At 45.3% G+C, this 18611-nt stretch overlaps 1 protein-coding gene across 1 annotated transcript in view; it reads right to left on the bottom strand.

The window, feature by feature from the left end:
- Positions 1-10801: 10801 nt before the first annotated feature.
- The window catches only part of xpr1a (xenotropic and polytropic retrovirus receptor 1a), a gene marked incomplete at both ends in the record, with an annotated part of 98383 nt that continues 90573 nt past the window's right edge, over positions 10802-18611 (bottom strand). The window contains 4 exons of the mRNA XM_083647524.1: positions 10802-10859; positions 11190-11414; positions 12163-12302; positions 12715-12881. Of these exons, the coding sequence (XP_083503650.1) occupies positions 10802-10859; positions 11190-11414; positions 12163-12302; positions 12715-12881 (590 nt within the window). The remainder of the gene's footprint in view (positions 10860-11189; positions 11415-12162; positions 12303-12714; positions 12882-18611) is intronic.

Here is an 18611-nt window from a genome sequence, read left to right as displayed (position 1 = left end):
GATTTATCTTACATTGTTTCATGTAGGCGAATGGTAACAGAATCCATGGGCATTTTTCCATGTGTTTGCATATCAAGGTCCAATGTGTAAGATTCCTCCACAACAATACACAAACACAACACAAACACAAAGCCACAAAGTGTTGGTACAACTGTTGCTCAAAGATTGTTTAAATAATCAGACTGCATCCATCTTTAAGTCAGTGGGCCACACCTTATAACACTGTTTATCTCTATGGGATATAGACGGTATAGAGATAAGCACTGTGCCTATCTCTATGGGATTTAGATTGCATAGAGATGAATGGATGGTTATGATGTAACCCAGGTGTCCTGAGGGGAGACTTCTCTCCCTCATCAATTCCATTACCTAATCCATCGCAACTGTTGTGGATTACCACTTTAAGACACTTAATTAGCATCACCTGGGTGTGATTGTTCAGGTGTAGCTGGTTGAACTTTTCATGGTGCACTATGAAAAGTTCGACCTGTCTGGTTTAACTTTTTACAGTGGGCTATTCAGCAAAACCTCTCTCTCTCTTTATCACTCTCTATGTCTCTCACCCAATTTCAGCTCTCTTACCCAATTTCAGCTGTAAAGCAACATACATCTGTCAAAAAAGTATACAATGGCTGAAAATATATTTTATAAATTATGGATGGAAGACAAAAAAGCACAAGTTAAAGGAAAATAACATAAATTATAGCTGCTGCGCAGCAATGGGTCGTGGCCGGGCAAGTCTCAAGGCTTTGAGCTATGACATCACAATTGCTCGAGTGACATCAGTGATGGCATCACAATTGCTTGAGTGACTGATGACATCACAAATACAACCTAATTGCCCTAGGTAATTAAGGCAATTAGGCCCGGGGACAGAATTCATCATTTTGATGCACTGTGGGCTAAATTTTTGACCAATCGAAAATCTGTTGATACTTTTGTGTAGGACAGTCTAGCGATGCAGATGCTGAAGTTTGGTGTCATTTGTGGACTTGATGTGGGAGGAGTAGGGTTTAATTAGTTTTACAGTTTTTGCAGTTTTGCGGTCTTTAGACTTCATAATTGGCCATAGGTTGCATTGTACAAACGTTTCTCCTCATTTGGGCCCACATTTCAACGTGGGTCTCCTCTGGGTGAGAGACATTACAGAGAATGGGAGAGAGAGGGTAAAAAGTCTTGGCATTGCCGGAGTTATTGGGGGGGGCCAGGGGAGCCAGGTTCCCCCAGTAGGGGGAAAAAAAAAAAAAAAAAATGCTCACCATTTTAAATCTCCATCTGACTGTCTGGCTGAATATGATCATACAATTTATATCCACTTTGACAAGCATCACAGGTATCTCTTTGCTAAAGCTGTGACAGGGGGGCCTCTGACAGGGCCTTGCTGCAGCCACCCCCTCGCCCTGGAATGCCCTCCCCAGTCACATCGATGTGACAGGCCAAAACTCATTGTCTTTCATACTCATTATGTCATCTTTCCAAAAAAGCTGTGGATCTTTCACATTTAATACGTTGAATGACATTATGACAAGTTCCACGTAGTGGTGGTGGAGCAGGAATTAAACAAGCCATCTGCATGCTTCCACGTCTCTATGTGGTTGACATATCCATCGCACCACCAGCTCCCCTTCGTACTCAAAGTTCTTCGCTGAGAGCTTTTATCTTTTTCGTCTGTCACTGTTCAAAACTGACTGAGCCTTGAACCCACGACCTCAAAAGTTACTGAGGTTTGAAACCACAAGCTAAACCCTGCTGGGCACTAATGAAACTCTCTGAGCCACTGGGTCAGACTTCTTAAGATGGGGTTTCTCAGAGCATTTCATTCTTTCCTCTGGCTGTTGCTGTTTAAAACTGACTGAGACTCAAACCCAAGACCTCAAAAGTGACCATGGAACGTGCATGCAAGGGGTGAAAAGATTGTAGGCGGAGTTCCCAGCATGCTCTGGGGTAGATGTGTTTGCTTTGGGAGGTTAGTTAAAGGACTTCCTGTTCTATATGTGTGATGTTAGTTATCTGCAATGTTATGTGTCGACTAATAGTGCTGTTCTACATGTTAATTACATTGCTTCACAATGTTGAAATGTTCACACCATGGGTGACTCTGGTAAGCAGTTCAGTGACCCCTCTGAGATGCTGCATGTGGGTAAGTGTGTTCTAATGCAATAAACAGTATTTTCTATAGTAGGCGCAGGATCTAATAAAATGGATGCCGTCTCTCTGCCTGTGCTTGTTGCAATATTTCCTTTTGATTGGGTGGGCAAGACTCATCTCTGAGTGGACAATGCCCACCCCTGCCCATAGCTGAAATGGGCCTGGATTCCATTCATCATGAGATTACCTTATCCAGCGCAGCTGTTGTGGATTACCACTTTAAGACACTTAATTAGCACCACCTGGGTGTGATTGTTCAGGTGTGGCTGGTTTGACTGAGGCTAAGGGCTCTTAGACACTTAACAAAAACCTTTTTCTGGTGGAAAACATAAGAAGTTACCCTGTTCTGGTAGTCAAACCACCTGGCCTAATGGACAAGGTGTCTGATTTTGGATCAGAAGACTGAAGCTTTGCACAGTCAACATAAAGTCTTACATTATCATACATGATCTAAAATAAATAAAATAAATACATGATCTAAAATAAATAAAATAAAGTAATCTAATCGCTGGATGGAATCATGAAACTGAATTAGCGGTAACCTTGCATGCATGTTCCAGTAGGAACCTTTGTCATAAGTATATATATTACTTCCAAGAGATTTATTTCATTCAAGTCAATAGCTGAGGGGTTAAGACAGAGGACTCTGAAGCAGGGGTGCTGAGATCGAACCCTGCTTGGGGATGTCTTTTTTCTCTCTGAACATAGCCCTTGTGGGAGTGGCATATTTCAGCAGGGAAGTCATAGACCCTTTTCACGGGGGCCATTTTGTGTCGAAAAGGCAGAATAAACACAGGTGCAAGCAAAGCACTAATGAGGAGTTCCAAATTCCAATCATGGAAGTTTTAAACCCTCATTAGTGTTTTGCTTGCACCTGTGTTTACCCTGCCTTTTTGACACAAAATGGCCCCCATGAGAGGGGTCTATGGGCAGGGGTGTGTAATGCCCACTCAAACATGAGTCTTTCCAACCCAATCAAAAGTTAGGAAGATATTGCAACAAGCACAGTCAGAGCGATTATCTCCATTTTATTAGCAGATCCTGCGTCGTGTACACCACAAGACTACTGAAAATACTGTTTATTGTTGCATTAGACCACACACAGCATCTCAGAGGGGGTCACTGAACTGCTTACCAGAGTCACCCATGGTGCGAACATTTCAACATTGTGAAGCAATGTAATTAACATGTAGAACAGCACTATTAGTCGACACATAACATTGCAGATAACTAACATCACACATATAGAACAGGAAGTCCTTTAACTAACCTCCCAAAGCAAACACATCTACCCCAGAGCATGCTGGGAACTCCGCCTACAATATATTTCTTTTCACCCAAAACCAATGGAGAAATTCAATATGTTGCAGGAGGGGGCGGCTGCAGCAAGGCCCTAGTCAGAGGCCCCCCTGTCACAGCTTTAGCAAAGAGATACCTGTGATGCTTGTCAAAGTGGATATAAATTGTATGATCATATTCAGCCAGACAGTCAGATGGAGATTTAAAATGGTGAGCATTTTTTTTTTTTTTTTACTACTGGGGGAACCTGGCCCCCCTGGCCCCCCATACTCCCGGCAATGCCAACACTTTTTTCCCTCTCTCTCACGTTCTCTGTAATGTCTCTCAACCAGAGGAGACCCACGTTGCATTCAGGTACAGTCAGTTAGATTCAGCTTTGGGGGTGGTGGTGGTGGTGATTGCTTAAACCTGAGCTAAACCTCTGGTGTCATTCCACATTTACTCTTTAGGCTTTAAGCAAGGTGCCACAATAGTCTTGGACCCAGTAATGTTGTTTCTTATGAACTTTTATGATTGAAATGTCATATTTATGCCTAGTGGATGAAATTCAACTTGGTTGCTAAAAGGGGTTTTAAGGGGTATTTAAGTTAATAAGAAACAACATTACTGGGTCCAAGACATTTCCAGTAGACTATTCTGGCACCTTGTCTAAAGCCTAAAGAGTAAATGTGGAGTGACACCAGAGGTTTAGCTCAGGTTTAAGCAACCACCACCACCACCCCCAAAGCTGAATCTAACTGACTGTACCTGAATGCAACGTGGGTCTCCTCTGGTTGAGAGACATTACAGAGAACGTGAGAGAGAGGGGAAAAAGTGTTGGCATTGCCGGAGTTAATGGGGGGGCCAGGGGTGCCAGGTTCCCCCAGTAGTAAAAAATAAATAAAAAAATAAAATAAAAAAAATGCTCACCATCTGACAGGCCAAAACTCATTGTCTTTCATACTCATTATGTCATCTTTCCAAAAAAGCTGTGGATCTTTCACATTTAATAAGTTGAATGACATTGGCTGGGTTTCCCAAAAGCTTCTTTGCGCTAAGAAGCTAATTCAACCCTTCTTAAGGCCCCCTTAAGAAGCAAACGCGTTTCCCAATTGCTTCTTTATGAAGGCATGCGTTTCCCAAAAGCTTCTTAGCGCTAAGAAGCTTCTTTGACCCTTCTTAAGGCTCCCGTAAGAAGCCAACGAAGCCAACGCGTTTCCCGATTGCTTCTTAGCCTAAAATTATCTTCCAATTATCCTCCGTTAAGAAGGCTGCGTTTCCCAAAAGCTTCTTAGCGCTAAGATGATCTTTCGTTAAGAAGGTTTTGTAAGAAGGGTCTGGAGCCTTCTTAACACCTTCTTAATGACAAAACACTGGCAGATCCAGCCGCGTCAGGCAAAAGGAGATACTTGTGTCCACTGTTCCTCTTGTGTTTTTCCCTTTTTCCTTTCTTTCATGTACCCTTTAGTGTTTAAAATTAGGGAACACTTGAAAATCTCCCCTGTATGTATGGTTACTTGTGTTTTAAATGTTTTACCGTAGGCTATATTCCTCTAATCAGAATGGATTACTTTTATAATGTTGTGGATTTATATAGCACCTTTCACAGAACCCAAGGTCGCTTAAATTCTGTAGTGTTTCTCTGTTTTGTTGTATGCTGTGTATATAAAGCAATTTGAACTGCAGTCCATGTCTGAAATAAATGATGTTTAATCAAGTTTAACATGACCATGATTAGGTGTTAACAGTGTTTCTCACACTGAGTCGTGGCCCACTGCTGGGCTCAGAGTGCCATCAAGTGAGCCGCTCCAGTTAAGATGCTTCTTAAGAGCCTTCTATTTTTTTTATTTTTCTCGACTGTTAAGAAGGCGTTTGGGAAACACTTCTTTGGAGCCTTCTTAACTCCTTAAGAAGCTTCTTAACTCTTAAGAAGCTTCTTTGTTGGGAAACTCAGCCATTATGACAAGCTCCACCTAGTGGTGGTGGAGCAGGAATTAAACGAGCCATCTGCATGCTTCTCTATGTGGTCGACATATCCATCACACCACCAGCTCCCCTTCGTACTCAAAGCTCTTCACTGAGAGCTTTTATCTTTTTCGTCTGTCACTGTTCAAAACTGACTGAGCCTTGAACCCACAACCTCAAAAGTTACTGAGGTTTGAAACCACAAGCTAAACACTGCTGGGCAGTAATGAAACTCTCTGAGCCACTGGGTCACACTTCTTAAGATGGGCTTTCTCAGAGCATTTAATTGGCTGTTGCTGTTCAAAACTGACTGAGAGACTCAAACCTAAGACCTCAAAAGTGACCATGGAACGTGCATGCAAGGGGTGAAAAGAAATATATTGTAGGCGGAGTTCCCACCATGCTCTGGGGTGGATGTGTTTGCTTTGGGAGGTTAGTTCAAGGACTTCCTGTTCTATATGTGTGATGTTAGTTATCTGCAATGTTATGTGTCGACTAATAGTGCTGTTCTACATGTTAATTACATTGCTTCACAATGTTGAAATGTTGGCACCATGGGTGAGTCGGGTGTGCAGTTCAGTGACCCCCTCTGAGATGCTGCATGTGGGTGTGTTCTAATGCAATAAACAGTATTTTCTATAGTAGGCGCAGGATCTGCTAATAAAACGGAGGTCATCTCTCTGCCTGTGCTTGTTGCAATATTTTCCTTTTGATTGGGCGGGCAAGACTCATGTCTGAGTGGGCATTGCCCACCCCTGCCCATAGCTGAAATCGGCCTGGGTCTGCACACACCTTAATTCCACTCAGCTAACACAATGAACACAGTATACTGTAGTCACAGGAAGTGTAAACACAATAGGATTTAATTGGCTGACCCCTGCATTGGAACATAAGGTAGAGTACTGTAGACTAGATTATTGAAGCTACAACAATGCAGTCAGCAAGAGGTAGGCTACTATGTTCCTACTAGTAATCCCGAACACTAACGTAGAGAGAAAAAATACGAGTCCAGACGCAGGGTGAGAGTTTTAAAAATAAGTGTGGTTTATAAAACCCAGATATGACAGGATCACCAAAGTGTATACAGAAATACAAATACCATCAGGAAAACCATCATAGTACAGTGTTATACACTCGACGTACAAACTACTCTGTAAAAGGAACTTGAAGATGGGTCGGACCGTAAGACATGTTCCTTTCTTTAGTCTCTTAAAATCACATTTAAACACATACTGTATTTATTCTATCATCTTTTTTGTATCTTATCAAAGTAGTACATCCATCTACCAAACTACTATCACATTCACCTAGATTGAGGATACAACATCAAGAGAGAGAGGGGAGGGGAGAGGATGCAGAGATATCAAGCACTTTTACATGGGATTTCAGCAAGCAATAAAAACAGTGATATCATCAGTGGTTTTCACCCATGAGAAAATGTGATGACAGGGCTTGCGTTATCACCATCTAATCGGTCACAAACTGTACAAAATAACCCTTATTTTTGTCAATGGGTTACACTATTGTATCTGTGTGAGCAGGTCTCCCAATCACAGACACTGGTCACTGAAAGATATATTTGTTTTAAACCAGCACTCGCAGAGAAGCATATCAAAATGCCTCCAGCGAGTATATTAAATATATTAAGATCCCAGATGTGTTCATTCATGATATATTCAACTCCATGTACAGCGCATGTCAGATCTGGGATCAGTTTCGAGCTCTTCTCCAGCAGGATCTTGGGATGGTGTCGGTCTCCTCTCTGGACCGGGGTCAGTTCCTGTGTCCTATCTGTCAATCGTTTTACAAAAGTGCTTGTCTTCTGTCTGCAGGGCATTTGACAACATCAGATGTCATGGTAGGACGGAAGAGATTGAGAGAGAACTTCCAATTTTTTTTGTCATGCATATTCACAAATGCACATTTTATCAAGAGTACGGAGCTTCAGGACACAGGAATCTCCCCCTGCCCCCACCATGAGCCCTGGACGCAAACCCCGGGGATGACGGAGCCAGGAAATAAGATAAGAATCACCAATGCAACCAAACACAATCCAGAATCACTTTCTCCATTTCTATGTTTTTTTTTCTATGTTATTCTATTTCTATTCTCTTTTTATACAAACACAGTTTAGACAGATTTACACGTGAAAAAGAGTGCAGGATTGTGAACAATCAAAAAAGCTCCTCATCACCTAAAAATACTGCTTCTCTTAGAGCAAAACATTTAAATGTATGAAATCAATCATTGTAGCTACAATGACTGTTAATATACACATGATGGAAAATAAATTAAGATCTATGTACAGTGTAAAACAAAAGCAGCATGCAGGCAAGACGACATAGGCAGAGCCTTACTACAAAACTAACTGCTGTAGGGTTGTGCTGTCTGACACAAGACAGTGGTAGAGTGAGGTGTGTGTGTGTGTGCATGTGTGCGTATGTGCATGTCTGTGCAATGCTTTATGCCCGTATACAGTTCTACCTGTCAAATTAATCTAAATTGATAGGGAAACTACCCATCTTGCAAATGTAATGCCCTAAGCAGCTACAACACATGTACTTTCTGCAGTACACGTGTCTCCACTCAGAAGGCCTTTTCACTTATCAGAATTGTCTTTTAGCCACTACAGGAAAAATAGACATAAAAGAAGACACGGGAGGTTCTGTGATTAAACACATTTGTGTTTCGGCTCTCTGGGCTTTCTTATGACGGCATGGTGGTGTTAACACAACATCGCCACAGGGAGGGACAGGAGAGCAGAGGAGAGAGAGAAGGGAGGCGGGGCAAACAGGAAGAGGAAGTAGAGAGTGAGACACACACACACACCAGCGAGTTTCAGTTCAAGTTCATATCCTTCCCCTGAAAGCCAGGAAGCCCTCGAAAAGGAGCAGCAACCCAGTTTCAAAGTTACAGCCGATAGATTGTTACTCGCAACATATAGCCCAGTCTGAAGGACGGGCGAACCAAGTGTGTGTGGAGGTTTATCATAGAATCTATCAGGATGGAGGAAGGTTAAATAGCAAAAAAGGGCTAATGATGGGACGTCAGATGTACAGTACACTTCCTGGGCGTTGTTACTAGTAATGGCAAAATATAATTAAAACAAATTCACAAATTCAAATTCAACAAATTCATCATTCTCCCCCCCAAAAAAGTGCTAAAATTAATGAGGCAACAGTGAACATTAGAGCAAAACAAACAAACAATAACAATAACATGTATCTGGAGATCATATGACATGCATCACATGATCACATCTGTACTGGATATGAGCTGAGAGCTACATCTCACTCACAATTCAGCCCAACAGCTGAAGCAGTACATCATCAATCATTATAGTTGACACAAACGTCGATAGTAATATTATCAATACTAGTCATATCGCTTGGATTTCCAACAACAGACAGAAATCTGCCAGCGACGAGGAGAAAATGGCCCCATCATCGGCCCTATAAAATATGTATCAGCACAGAACAGGATCGCTCCCATCTTGAATGATTTGGGCTCCGGTTCCATTCGACTCCAGCTGAGGCTCAATGGACAAAGCTGCTCTAGAAACATTCATGTAAATAAAGCTTTGGTAGTTAATGCAAAGTATAGCAATGCACATTACATATACTGTAGCTAAGAGGGCACTTTGAGATGGCATGGCACGATAATTATGATGATTCGATTTTCGTTTGAAGCCATTTTGGGGGGGGGGGGGGGGGGGGTTCTATTTCATAATTTGCTCGGTGTCTCGCTATGGGAAGCTCGCTCATATTAATCATAGAACCGGGCTTATTGTCATAACCGTAAGTTTCTTTGCACTAATTTGAGGCCGAGATAAAAGGGACAAGATCAAGAAAGGCTTTGTCCTCATATCCACAGAAAGGGGGACAGACTATTAGCTTATCTTAAAAACATGGCACGTGTAACTGAGAAAAACATTCCCCAAACATTAGAAAATACATAAACAATCATTGCGTGGATGCTCGAGCTAGTCTCACGCTTACAAATAACACATGTAGTTTTTACATAACAACTACGATATCACAGTAATAATGCACATCGAAAAATATTACAAAGCAACTTCACAGGCTAGAAATATGTTTGAATCAAAACGTCCTTTTTGTACAAGTTTGTTGTTTGTTGTTTTTTCCACGTTTTGTTTATGTATTAAATGCACTTTTCCTGCAAGTGCGTCCAGGCTTGTCGTTGTACACTGACTTTATAACAACTCAATAAACAAAATAAACCAACCCAAAATAGTGGAGTATATAAAGAACCAACAGGCTGAAACCGGTTGATTTTTTTTGCTGATATGATATGCTGTGGTGCGTGTTGAGTCTTTTCCTCAAGTTTCTGTTATTGGAGTAGTCTTTTGATCCTATTGATCCTGATGTCATACTGTAAAAATTCATGTAAACAGTCATCTATAGCCTATCTATGCAGCTTTTCAAAAGGAAAAAAGCTTTTCAGAGAAACAATTTGAAAGAATTGTACAAATATTTCAAAAGGAAACGACACAAACACAAAAGTCAGTTTAAAAAAGAGAAAAATACTGAGGAAAATCCCAGGGCAGTGTGGTCTTGTCTTTCCAGCTGTGAGCCTGATCGTGTAGGTTCCCCTTGAAGTCTGTCTGTCTGTCTGTCTGTCATATGTCTGTCTGTCTGTCTGTCATCTCTCTGTCTGTCTGTCTGTCTGTCTGTCTGTCTGTCTGTCTGTCTGTCTGTCTGTCTGTCTGTCTGTCATATGTCTGTCTATGTGTCTGTCTGTCTGTCTGTCTGTCTGTCTGTCTGTCTGTCTGTCTGTCTGTCATCTCTCTGTCTGTCTGTCTGTCTGTCTGTCTGTATGGCTGTGTGTTATAGCTGTCTCATCAACTGTAGCAATACTATACTAATGCTTGCTTGTGCTTCACCAGGTTTATCTTTGTGTATGTTTCTGCATTGTGGTGTGTGTGTATACTGTGTAATATCTGTGTGTGTGTGTGTGTGTGTGTGTGTGTGTGTGTGTGTGTGTGTGTGTGTGTGTGTGTGTGTGTGTGTGTGTGTGTGTGTGTGTGTGTGTGTGTGTGCATTCCTATACTTACAAGGACCAGATTTCCTCACTAGGATGGAGAGATGAGGGGAAATTCTCCAAAGGGAGGACCTTTTGACTGGTTCTCACTTTTTTAAGGAGCTATTTTCGGGTTAAGACTGCGTTTTGAGGTTAAGGTTAGGATAAGGATTAGGTTTCATTTAGGGTAGGTGTTAGGGGTTAGGGAGCGAATGAAGGTCCTCATGAGTATATTAATACAAAGGTGTGTGTGTGTGTGTGTGTGTGTGTGTGTGTGTGTGTGTGTGTGTGTGTGTGTGTGTGTGTGTGTGTGTGTGTGTGTGTGCGTGTGCGTGTGCGCGTGCGCGTGCGCCGACGTGACGCTCTGGACTCAGCTGAAGGCCTCATCATCCGTGTCTTCAATTAGCACCTTTGTGTCCTTCTTGGATCTAGAAAGGAGAATTGACAAAAATGATTATTATCGGTATCTGTAAATTCTTTCTCCTGTAATATTATAATTTCAAAACTTAAATATTGCTCTTCTGGTCCAGTCGAATTCTGCCTATCTGAGACATTAGAGAGAGTCTGTGTAGGATATCATCCACTTTTTCTGTTGTTTAGTTTGATAGTAGCCTATCTCGTGTCTAGAGTCCTCACAGAGCTCAAGGAGAATTTTACATTTCTACTCAATTGTGTCCCCCTTTCATGTTGTGTTTTATCACTGTGCAAACAAATCAACTGAAAATTAAAAGGTACAGGTATGTCTGTAGGGTGCTTACAGTGATGAGGACAGCAGGGGGCGTCGGAGCGACAGGCTGACAGACCTCTTCCAGGTCTTCTTGCCTGAGCGGTTGCGGACTCCATCGTCCTGGTCCATCATCTGCTCCAGCAGCGTCTGGTCGTCAGCGTTGAGCGGCGCCACAGAGATATCCCTCACGGCACGGAACTCACCGCAGTTATTCAGGTGCTCGTTCTCCAGACGGAAGAAGTTCCACACAAAACGCCTGCGGAGAGGAGAGGGAGGAGAGAAGGGAGAAGTTGCTCGGAGGCGATTTCCAGGGGTCAAATGTTGCTTTTAGGCATGAGGGGGAGCTGATCCACGGCGCAACATCACTTAAAGTTCGGAGGGGGGAAAACACCAAAATGAAAAATGAGAAGGAGTATGGAATGAGATGATGGTGAGAGAGAAATAGGAGGAGAAGAGGAGATTGTGAAACTGGCTTTGAAAGGGTCACATCAGTCCAAGGGTTGAGCAATTTTGATAATTGAATTGCACCCAGCTCTAAGGGGAAAGATCTGGAATCGAATTGGAATGTCAGGAAACTGGATTCCATTAAATTCCACTCTAAGAACCACTAAGAAACAAACAGTTAAACAAATCGAATACATTCAATCATAATGTATGTATTACAATTACATATTCTGCATCAAATATCACCTGAAAGGTTCCTTTAACATTTTATTACATTCAGTATTGATAATATAACACTACAATCTCATATGTGTTAAGAAAAACGAGGCAAATTTGACATTTCAAATAATTTCATTGAAACTTCCTGAAATTCCAATTCAACGTCCAATTCTGTTCATCCAGCTTTCTTCAAATTCCAATTCCAATTCCTCAGTTGAGTTATGGCGATATGTGACGGGATGAAAGTACATGGGATAAAAGAGTGAGTGAGTGAGTGAGTGAGTGGGTGAGTGAGTGAGTGAATGTGTGCAAGTGAAGGGGAGCATGTTGTCCAGACTCACCTGAAGACCTCGAGGGGAGCCAGCACAGTGGCTACGATGTCGCTCACAGAGTGCATGTTGGTCATGGTGGTCAGAGAGATCTGGATGGTCCAGGCAAAACGCAGGATCACATCCTCTATGATGGCACAGTAGTAGTACGCCTGGACAAAGAGATGACCATTAGAGGAGGGGACTCGTGGGAGGGCCAGCAGGCTCGCCAGGGTCAGAAGATGGCAAAGTCAGGACACTCACTCAGTCACTCACTCACTCAGTCAGTCACTCAGTCATTCAGTCACTCATGGATGTTTAATGAAGGGGGCGGGGCTAGGAAATAGGGCCATAGCTAGGGATAGGGAGGTGGTAGAGAGTTGGGATTCGAGGGGTGGGTAGGGGGAGTGGCTTGGGGGATGTGGGAGGTAGTGCGAGTGTAGTGCCATAAGGCTGAATGGCCACACCACTGCAGCATGGACTTAAAGGTATTTGTGCTTTTTATGCGTGTGTGTGCGTGTGTGTGTGTGTGTGTGTGTGTGTGTGTGTGTCCGCGTGTGGCCATGGATCGCTATAACGCTCTACCTTGTGTGGATAGACAATCTCTTCTCTGAGGAAGGTGTTTTCTCCAGCTCCGCGGTCAAACAGACCCCAGTCCATGCGCAGATCCCAGATCAGTGTGTACAGGGAGCTGATGGCCGAGAACACGATCAGCAGGTAGAAGAACATGTCGGCATCCGTGTGCCCTTGCTCTGGAACACACACACACACACACACACACACACACACACACACACACACACACACACACACACACACACACACACACACACACACAGTCAACTAGCTGCATTCAAACAATTTCTTTCAATTTCACTTGAAGTTCTGTTTGAAACAGAAGGAACATATTTTGTTAAAGGAAGACTTCATAGCTCACAGTGCAAACCTGCTGTTTTCCTGGTGTGTGTGTGTGTGTGTGTTTGTGTGTGTACAGTAATTGAGTCATTCAGTGCTATTTTTGCCACAATCTCTTAACCACTAGAGGGAGCCCAACAGTCATGAATCTACAGTACTCCAGCATTCCCACCTTCCATCAAGTCTACATTAAGATTTGCAAACTGTCAGAATCACATCTTCCAGATTGTAGTAGTAGTAGTTGTTGTTGTTTTTACATGATGATAAACGACATGTCATATATTTCACTCTCACGATCAGACATCAAATAACCTGCTGTACATGACTGTAATATTGATCACTGTAATATCATTGTTGTGTTGCTGGACGTGCTGGAACAGTGAATGTCACTCAGTCGCCAGCTTGGTCGCTTACTGAATTAAAGAAGGTGAACGTGAGCAGCAGAGGAGAGAGGGCTCTACACTGGGCCCAGCAGAGGAGAGAGGACTCTACACTGAGTCCAGCAGCAGAGGAGAGAGGGCTCTACACTGGGCCCAGCAGCAGAGGAGAGAGGGCTCTACACTGAGCCCAGCAGAGGAGAGAGGGCTCTACACTGAGCCCAGCAGCAGAGGAGAGAGGGCTCTACACTGAGCCCAGCAGAGGAGAGAGGACTCTACACTGAGCCAGCAGCAGAGGAGAGAGGGCTCTACACTGAGTCCAGCAGCAGAGGAGAGAGGGCTCTACACTGGGCCCAGCAGCAGAGGAGAGAGGGCTCTACACTGAGCCCAGCAGAGGAGAGAGGGCTCTACACTGAGCCCAGCAGCAGAGGAGAGAGGGCTCTACACTGAGCCCAGCAGAGGAGAGAGGACTCTACACTGAGCCAGCAGCAGAGGAGAGAGGGCTCTACACTGAGCCCAGCAGAGGAGAGAGGGCTCTACACTGAGCCCAGCAGAGGAGAGAGGGCTCTACACTGAGCCCAGCAGACGAGAGAGGGCTCTACACTGAGCCCAGCAGCAGAGGAGAGAGGGCTCTACACTGAGCCCAGCAGAGGAGAGAGGACTCTACACTGGGCCCAGCAGAGGAGAGAGGACTCTACACTGGGCCCAGCAGAGGAGAGAGGGCTCTACACTGAGCCCAGCAGACGAGAGAGGGCTCTACACTGAGCCCAGCAGAGGAGAGAGGGCTCTACACTGAGCCCAGCAGAGGAGAGAGGGCTCTACACTGGGCCCAGCAGAGGAGAGAGGGCTCTACACTGAGCCCAGCAGAGGAGAGAGGACTCTACACTGGGCCCAGCAGAGGAGAGAGGTCTCTACACTGAGCCAGCAGAGGAGAGAGGGCTCTACACTGGGCCCAGCAGAGGAGAGATGGTTCTACACTGAGCCCAGCAGAGGAGAGAGGGCTCTACACTGAGCCCAGCAGAGGAGAGAGGGCTCTACACTGAGCCAGCAGAGGAGAGAGGGCTCTACACTGAGCCCAGCAGAGGAGAGAGGGCTCTACACTGAGCCAGCAGAGGAGAGAGGGCTCTACACTGAGTCCAGCAGAGGAGAGAGGGCTCTACACTGAGCCAGCAGAGGAGAGAGGGCTCTACACTGGGCCCAGCAGCAGAGGAGAGAGGGCTCTACACTGAGCCCAGCAGAGGAGAGAGGGCTCTACACTGGGCCCAGCAGAGGAGAGAGGGCTCTACACTGAGCCCAGCAGAGGAGAGAGGGCTCTACACTGAGCCCAGCAGAGGAGAGAGGGCTCTACACTGAGCCCAGCAGAGGAGAGAGGGCTCTACCAGGCGCGGCTCCAGTATTGGGCCTGGCGGGCCTAGGCCCACCCACTTTTTCCCCAGGCCCAATCAGATTTTTTTTTTTTTTTTTTTTTTTTTTTTTTTTTAATATATATATATGTTTTTTTAATTAATTAATTTTTAAAACGAACATTTGAATACAAAATAAACACACAAAAACGTTTCCTGACTCTTTCTAACAATAAAAGAAAAATAAAACTGTTATATTAGACTTCAAGTACTGACGGGAGTTAAATTTGGCGCTTCAGTTGTTGTTGTAATGTACAGTGTAGCTAAAAAAGGTAAAAAAAAGCCCTCAAATCATTAATTTAAATGAGATATTCCTCTAAATATCGCTAAAAATGTAAAAAAAAAGACCTCAAAATTTTTTTTGGCGGCACCCTTCGACTCTACACTGAGCCCAGCAGCAGAGGAGAGAGGGCTCTACACTGGGCCCAGCAGAGGAGAGAGGACTCTACACTGAGCCCAGCAGCAGAGGAGAGAGGGCTCTACACTGGGCCCAGCAGAGGAGAGAGGGCTCTACACTGAGCCCAGCAGAGGAGAGAGGGCTCTACACTGAGCCCAGCAGCAGAGGAGAGAGGGCTCTACACTGAGCCCAGCAGAGGAGAGAGGGCTCTACACTGGGCCCAGCAGCAGAGGAGAGAGGGCTCTACACTGGGCCCAGCAGCAGAGGAGAGAGGGCTCTACACTGGGCCCAGCAGAGGAGAGAGGGCTCTACACTGGGCCCAGCAGCAGAGGAGAGAGGGCTCTACACTGGGCCCAGCAGAGGAGAGAGGGCTCTACACTGGGCCCAGCAGCAGAGGAGAGAGGGCTCTACACTGGGCCCAGCAGAGGAGAGAGGGCCCTACACTGGGCCCAGCAGAGGAGAGAGGGCCCTACACTGAGCCCAGCAGCAGAGGAGAGAGGGCTCTACACTGAGCCCAGCAGAGGAGAGAGGGCTCTACACTGGGCCCAGCAGAGGAGAGAGGGCCCTACACTGAGCCCAGCAGCAGAGGAGAGAGGGCTCTACACTGAGCCAGCAGAGGAGAGAGGACTCTACACTGAGCCCAGCAGCAGAGGAGAGAGGGCTCTACACTGGGCCCAGCAGCAGAGGAGAGAGGGCTCTACACTGGGCCCAGCAGCAGAGGAGAGAGGGCTCTACACTGAGCCCAGCAGAGGAGAGAGGGCTCTACACTGGGCCCAGCAGCAGAGGAGAGAGGGCTCTACACTGGGCCCAGCAGCAGAGGAGAGAGGGCTCTACACTGGGCCCAGCAGAGGAGAGAGGGCTCTACACTGGGCCCAGCAGCAGAGGAGAGAGGGCTCTACACTGGGCCCAGCAGAGGAGAGAGGGCTCTACACTGGGCCCAGCAGCAGAGGAGAGAGGGCTCTACACTGGGCCCAGCAGAGGAGAGAGGGCCCTACACTGGGCCCAGCAGAGGAGAGAGGGCCCTACACTGAGCCCAGCAGCAGAGGAGAGAGGGCTCTACACTGAGCCCAGCAGAGGAGAGAGGGCTCTACACTGGGCCCAGCAGAGGAGAGAGGGCCCTACACTGAGCCCAGCAGCAGAGGAGAGAGGGCTCTACACTGAGCCAGCAGAGGAGAGAGGACTCTACACTGAGCCCAGCAGCAGAGGAGAGAGGGCTCTACACTGGGCCCAGCAGCAGAGGAGAGAGGGCTCTACACTGGGCCCAGCAGCAGAGGAGAGAGGGCTCTACACTGAGCCCAGCAGAGGAGAGAGGGCTCTACACTGGGCCCAGCAGAGGAGAGAGGACTCTACACTGGGCCCAGCAGAGGATCAAATCAAACACTATTACCTCTTCATTCCAAGGAGAGGTTTTCATATTGTTACATAACAGTAACAATGTGCTCAGTGTAGCAGCTGTGCAGGTCTGTCATGTAGATTTGACCTTGTCATTCCTCAGTATTTTCACATGCTGCATGCGCGCGTGTGTGTGTGTGTGTGTGTGTGTGTGTGTGTGTGTGTGTGTGTGTGTGCATGTGTGCGTGTGTGCGTGCGTGCGTGCGTGTGTGTGTGTGCATGTGTGTGTGTCCGTCCTAACCTTGTGTGACCCACCAACAAAGCAACAGGACACCAGTGCTTGAGGGAATCTACAGTAGCCTGCAATGTGACTGAGTTGGTGAAAAGGATCCACATCACATCAGCTAATAGTCAGGTGCTGCAGACAGAGCGACTATCACACAGGGCTGTTAACTGCTTCACTGAAGAGTATCATGATTGATTAACCTGGAGAATATGGAATATATGTATAGGTTACATTGTAACCTATGTAACAGCATTATTGGTGATCTACTCTGCTCCCAGTGTCCCAACGCTGTGGTCGCATGTTTGAAAGAGCTCAGCTCCCCTAAATCAAACCAAAGACAAGTGTCACTCAAACTTCACCGCCTTTATCAGTCGCTTATGTCCTAATATCATTTCAATAGATGAAACTTCAATCCTGAGGTCAGCTTAGCTGTTTCAGCAACAACTGATCCCAAAATAGGCGACTGTAAAGAAAATAGACCAAACTCACATACACACTATACACAGGTACATAAAAACGGACCTATTTTGATGAATACAACACGATTGTGTAAGGTTCTGACACACACAGGGATGTTTGAAGTGTATACCGGGCCGGCATTTGGAGCCATATGGGCATATTAAGTGAACTTACTCCCTGCACTATCTGGAGCCAGAAGAGCATAAGTGGATTTCTAACCTTTTAGCTCCCATGAATAACCAAATTGATCTGATTGATCTATGTAGCTTTTGTATTTTCATTCCAATTATTCCATATAACAGATTTCCCTTGCATTAGTAGCAGTACTACTACTACTAGTAGTACTACTAGTAGTAGTAGTAGTAGTAGTGGTGGTGGTAGTAGTGGTGGTGGTGGTGGTGGTGGTGGTGGTGATGTAGTCACAGTGGTATTTTAACAAACCCAGAAGGGAAATTATTTAATCACAGAAAGCATCACCAGCAACACAAAGCACAATAATGCTACAAACTCAAACACAGAGTGCAAATGGTACATAGCCTACACTTAGACAAATATGTCTGCTTCTGAATCTACACGGAAGTTGTATTAGACAGTTGGGTCGGGCAGAAATTCGTGTCATTCTTAAACAGAGCTCCTCAACAGTCTGTATTTGATAGATAGTTATGTCCTTCTGGCTCCAAGCCCTCAGCAGAGTCTCCAAACAAACACAGACTTTGTACTTTGGTGACTGAGTAAATGTTTATGCTTGCCAAAAGGGCAAGCAAGTAGCCTACTTGTGCTGCTGTTGCTAAGAGCCAGTAGTATTCTCTTTAGGTCCTGGTTGAACTGCACAGGCCTGAAATGCCTGTGGTAGTAACCTTTAAGTTGTTGCTCCTTGCTGTGGCTATTCTTTCCGCTCGCTGCAGTTGCACTCAATTGCAATTTCTTTTTCCATTTCACATGTCTCTACAATTCAAATTGCTTGTGGAAGTCTGTTGCTATATTCATTCAAAGTTCACGCCATTCCCCAACATTAGATTGTTTGATTCAGGTTCTGCATTTTGTTTGCTGGTCTTCTTTGTTAGTTCTTGTTTTTTTTAAATGATTTTTCTCCCATTTTCTCCCCAATTGTACTTGACCAATTCCCCTGCACATGTTTCCTCCAATACATGTGCAGTCACTAGCCACTTCTTTTCATCTGACAGCGAGGAGTTTCACCAGCAGGCTGTAGCGCGTGGAAGGAGCGCGCTATTCCCCCCAGTTCCCCTCCCCTCAAACAGACGCCCGACTGACCAAGGGAGGCGCTAGTACAGCGACCATGAGACATACCCTTA

This window comes from Poromitra crassiceps, assembly GCF_964638095.1.
Source record: "Poromitra crassiceps genome assembly, chromosome: 12".
Classification (NCBI taxonomy): domain Eukaryota; kingdom Metazoa; phylum Chordata; class Actinopteri; order Beryciformes; family Melamphaidae; genus Poromitra; species Poromitra crassiceps.
The sequence above is the reverse complement of the archived record's forward strand: the minus strand, read 5'-3'. Positions and strand labels throughout refer to the sequence as shown.